The following is a 5,307-nucleotide window of genomic DNA, read 5'->3' as shown; positions in this document are numbered from 1 at the left end:
CATTATGAAAAACTTTATTGAAGATACAAAAATTACTCAAGGCTCTAATGACAGAGATCCGAGTTTGACGACAAACAAAAACATTAATCAAGACTGTAATTGTGGAGTGATGGCGCGGGCACTTCGTTCCAATGTACATGTAAATCTAAATTTGCCAAAACAAAGATTTAAATAGTAAAAATATTTTAGTGAAAACAAACTCAAGTATTGGGACTGATTTGTTCATTTATATTTTCAAGAATATTTTGAATAATCAAACACAGGATATGCATATTTCAATCTTTCTAGCAGGAGAACAGTATATATACATTTTGATTTTGATGAGTTCAAATATTTCATCATAATTAGAAATTATTAGACCTTTTTACAATTCAAATTATTTAATTTGTAGTTCATCACAAAAATAAGTAAAATTATTAAACAAATTTATTTTCCTGATCATTTTATATATTTTGCAAAATTTTAAATTTATCACTATAATAATTCCAGTATTTTGATCTAATTTTGTCATATTTAGTGGCGAGTGCTTGACAAAGGTCTACTGCTCTTTCACTATTATAAAGATAACTTGACTCGCCTTTCCTAAGATTTTCTTCACAAATATCTATTATGAACGCAAGTAAATATGGAGAACGGCATCTATTTTTATAAAGATCCTCACAAAACGATGTTACAACTGCATTTCCACTAATTCCCCGCTTATCATGGAGCAGCACACCTCGTAAATAGTTCCAAGCACTTTCGTTATTCTTTACAAACTTAATCTTTTCCAAAGTGTAACAGATTTCTTTCTGAACATTAAAGTCTGACCAGCCAACATGATTATTCATAACAAAGTAACGCTGATTCCATGCAGAATTGTTGCGAATATCTTCATTGATCAAATGATCCACAAAATCCATCTCCTTATCAAAAAGTCTGAAATATAATTTTGTTCATTTTAAATAAATAGTGGTTGGTACATAGGTAAAAAACAACAATACAAAATGATAATTAGTTAATAATAATGTCATTATTTTGAGAAAATTATTAGTTAATTACAATCTAATTAAAGGAATATATTATGTATAATAAGACCATAATATTATTCTAATAATAAATAGTAGAGTGAGAGAAAAGGCACGGAACTGTCTCTAGTGGAGAAACATTGTAAGAACAGGGACTGTGGGAAGTAATATTGTTGATGTAGATGAGCAGAGAAAGAGTGCCCCACTATAAAGTTACTCTAATATCTCTAATAACTCCATAAAAAAAAAAAAAAAAACTGTTCTAAAAGTCATTCTGATAGGTTGAAATTGAAGTTTGAGTCACTGAAATTATTCAAAAGATAGGAATTGAAAGTAGTATGAAGTTTAGTGTAGTGTGTGAAAGAAACATATCGTTTTATAATATATTATACTATTTACTCTTGACAAATACTAGTGTATTTGTCAAGAGTAAATAGAAGTACTAATACTTGTGAAAGCTTAAATTCTGTTTTTGAAGGGTTTTCCTATCATGTCTTTTTAACTGACTTCAAAAAAGAAGAAGGTTCCCATTTCAATTGTATTTTTTTATTTACGTTACCGCAGAACTTTTTACTGAGTAGACAAATTTCGCTGATTCTTTTTTTAATAAAAAGGTGGTGCTTGTCATGTGCTCTCATTAAAATTTGATTGAGATCTGACAAGTAATTTTTGAGTTATCTCTAACAATGCGTATTTACTTGACCATTTTTTCGTCTACCCACACTGTATTACTGGTCCGTGTAATTATAGTCGGTTTTTTTTTTCATTAGCGAGCAAACACAATTATTGTTCAAAACATTTAGTACGTAACTCTATTTGTATGTGTTTATCAATTACATAAAAGAAGACATTAAAGATTCTTTGATAACTTTTTGAAAATAATACGTATCACCACAAATTACTATTTATATTATGTATTTATTTAATCTTAACAAATACAATTAGCATACATAAAACCTTTATGTTATACTAAATTACTTATGATAATGGTAATCTAGACAGTTATTGCTTCAAAAGACTTACCCAAATGTCTTGATAGTCCATTGCCTATGTTGCCAAGCGTGATAGTTTTTAGGATCTTGTTGTAGAGCATCACCAGTAACTTCTAGTTCCAATGAGGGATCTTGAAGCCACTCAATTAGAACTCTCCTGTGATGCCACACCTATTAGGATTATTAAATTAACTAAAAACAAATACTCTTTTTCTCTTTGTTACAGTACTAATCTATAATTACTTTTTTTACATTATATGTACATAATAACTTACTTGATAATTCTTTGGTGATTGTTTGATAACAGACTCCACATATGCTAATTCCGATGTTAAGTCTGTGCCTAATGCTTGTAGCAGATCTCTCCTGAAACATATTTTTGTTTCATCACTTCATTTTTATTTATTAAAGAAAATGCTAATACACAATAAATACTTGGATCAAATAAAAATGATAGAAACGGTACAATCATACAGTTATGTATTGTATGTTAGTGACTACAGTTAGTTACAAAAACTGTATTGTAGCACTAATATCTGATCTAATGTTTTTTTTTTTTTTAATGTTAAAAAATTGGACCAAAATAAATTATTCTCAAGGTAATATTATAATTAAATATTATTATAATATATTTTTATTTAATTAAGCAACAAAAAAACTTCTTCCTAGTTAACCTAAACACCTTTTTTCTAAAGTCTACTTACTAATTTATTTTGAAAGCCATTGAGCTAGTTCTATAATTACATGAGTATCACAAAACTGAAGCGAAGCTAAACTTAAAAAGGTTTATTTTTTCGATGAACATCTTCAACTACTGAAAATGTTAAAGAAAGCAAATGTAGTAAATGTTGCAGAAGTTGTTACCTTGGTGGGGTTGTAAAGTAAACATTTAATATCAGCTAACTATTGTAGAACATAAAATCACTAAGAAATATGAGGAAATTAAAGTAACTAAAAATATTTGTACAAGTACAAATGACATAATAGAAAACTGGGAAAAAATATAGTATCCAACTTACTATTATTCTTTTTAAGTCAGAATAACAACGATTTAATAGATTAAGTTCATATTTCTATGCTACCTACACATTTAGGCATACAACTCTACAACTACTTAGGCTACAACTCTATTTAGATATCTCATATAAATAGCTATATCTCATTTTATCAAAAAATAAATAAAATAATACCTGTATTGCCAAACAGTATAATTTGCAGGGTTGAATTCAACAGCATCCTTTGTAAGTTGTAGTGCTCTTTCAGATACTTCATTTGACTTTAACACAGCTCTAAAGTAATTGTAGACGTCTTCAACTAAAATAAAATAAAAAATTAACTATAATATGTTATGGGCTAAGTGATAAATTACGGCATTTTTCATAATTCCAGCACATTATGAATAATGGCAAACTACTTAGGGCGAAATAAATAATAATAATTTGAACTTCTTTATGTATCACATTGCCTCGACATTATGACTATTGCCACATGGCAAAGCAAGCCAGACATGGCTTAAGCCAATCTAATAAGTACTAAATACACTGTTACATTGTAATTATTATTGTGTAATTAGATGAATAGTTGAATGAATTGGTTAGGTCGTTTTTTTATGAATAATTAAAATTAAAAGCTTTTATCAATCTTTTTTATTGTTTTAGTGTAATTAAATAATTAGTTCATTAGGTTACGTTAGGTAATATTTTTTTTGTTAATTATTCCTCTGCATTGGTGGAGGAAACTAGTTGAGCAGTCCATGCTATGGGGCCGCAAATCCAAGCACAGACGATTCAGCCTATAACATCCCACTGCTGGGCATAGGCCCCTTTCTCCATGTAGGAGAAGGAGCTTAATCCACCTCACTGCTCCACTGCAGATTGACAGTTAAGTTCCCTACTTTAGTAATGATCGCTATCAGGTATTTAAAAATATCCATTAAATTGGTTTTAATAAATGAATATATTAAAAAACTCAAAGCCACTTACATTTTTCAGAGTGTGCTATCACAACCACTGGAGTCGGACCGTCGTCTTCTGGCACTGGAGTAACATCACTCCAATCGGGTCTATCTTTATAGAAAACCCAAGATACATCGCTGTCTCCGCTATCCGACATAATTTTACCTCTTTTAAATGAATATTATAAGAAATCTATTTAATTTCTCAGCTTTTATCAATTTTAGTAACTTACTAACTGTTAATATTTACAACAAGGTTACAAGAGCCGTAAATATACACTGCCTAGGCTAACTGTCTTGATATATTTACACCTAGATTTATTTATATTTGATAGCAAGCATACATCATACAGGTAATTTACATATGTATGAATAATAAGGTTCTTATAACAACGTAACAAACTAACAAGTAGTTAATTGACATGATTTGTCATAAAAAATTTGATTATAGTTGTCAATGTCTTAATGACGCACCACACAGAATAAACAGAACTTTCCGGTGCAAAAGTGTAGAGCAGTAGAGCTACAGTTAGTACTTAGTAGTAATTAGTATCATTGATATGGTCCAAATTCCGAGGCCACTGACCTTTCTTATCTTTTGTTGGACCAGATATCAGCTGTAAAAGCTAAAATAGTACGTAAAATTATAAAAACATTAGACTACCGAAAGAACTGAGAAACAAATAATTGTGTTTGCTCGCAAACGAAAAAAAAAACCGACTTCAATTACATCGACAAGTAATACAACGTAGATCGACGAAAAAATACTCAAGCAATTACGCGTTATCAAAGATTACTCAAAAAGTAGTTATAAGATCTCGATAAAATTTAAATGTGACCACATGATAAACATCAGCTTTCGATTAAATTAAAAATTATCAAAATCGGTACACCCAGTAAAAAGTTATTACGGATTTTCGAGAGTTTCCCTCGATTTCTCTGGGATCCCATCATCAGATCCTGGTTTCCTTATCATGGTACTAAACTTGAGATATCTCCTTTCCAACAAAAAAAGAATTATCAAAATCGGTACATCCAGTAGAAAGTTATGCGGTATAATACAACGTAGGTCGACGAAAAAAGCGTCAAGTAAAAACGCATTATTAGATATAACTCGAAAAGTAGTCGTTAGATCTCACATAAATTTAAATGGGACCAATTGGCACACACCACCTTTCTATTAAAACAAAATTCGCTTGACTGAAGCCGAAATCAAATTTAAAGAAAATACAGGTATAAGCAGCCAAATAAGCGAACTTCAATATAAGATGGATTCCATGGAGCAACAGGCCCGGCTGTATAACGTGGAAATCACTAACTTACCTGAACGTCGGGATGAAAACCTCATTGCTAT

At 30.1% G+C, this 5,307-nt stretch overlaps 1 protein-coding gene across 1 annotated transcript; it reads right to left on the bottom strand.

The window, feature by feature from the left end:
* Positions 1-411: 411 nt before the first annotated feature.
* LOC123658747 (protein farnesyltransferase/geranylgeranyltransferase type-1 subunit alpha-like) lies at positions 412-4,361 on the bottom strand. The gene is made up of 5 exons (XM_045594088.1): positions 3,982-4,361; positions 3,190-3,313; positions 2,275-2,365; positions 2,031-2,170; positions 412-918 (listed from the first exon to the last, which is right to left on the bottom strand). Exons 1-5 carry the CDS (start codon positions 4,109-4,111, stop codon positions 444-446), a joined length of 960 nt encoding a protein of 319 aa, XP_045450044.1. The 5' UTR covers positions 4,112-4,361; the 3' UTR covers positions 412-443.
* Between the last annotated feature and the right edge of the window lie 946 nt (positions 4,362-5,307).

Source organism: Melitaea cinxia, chromosome 12, assembly GCF_905220565.1.
Source record: "Melitaea cinxia chromosome 12, ilMelCinx1.1, whole genome shotgun sequence".
In the NCBI taxonomy this organism is placed as follows: domain Eukaryota; kingdom Metazoa; phylum Arthropoda; class Insecta; order Lepidoptera; family Nymphalidae; genus Melitaea; species Melitaea cinxia.
The sequence above is the reverse complement of the archived record's forward strand: the minus strand, read 5'-3'. Positions and strand labels throughout refer to the sequence as shown.

Coding starts and splice junctions, on each gene's coding strand:
- LOC123658747 (XM_045594088.1), bottom strand. CDS start 4,111: ATGTCGGATAGCGGAGACAGCGATGTATCTTGGGTTTTCTATAAAGAT. Junction 3,314..3,981: donor GATAGCACACTCTGAAAAAT/GTAAGTGGCTTT, acceptor ATTTTATTTTAG/TTGAAGACGTCTACAATTAC. Junction 919..2,030: donor TGGACTATCAAGACATTTGG/GTAAGTCTTTTG, acceptor ATTATATTTCAG/ACTTTTTGATAAGGAGATGG.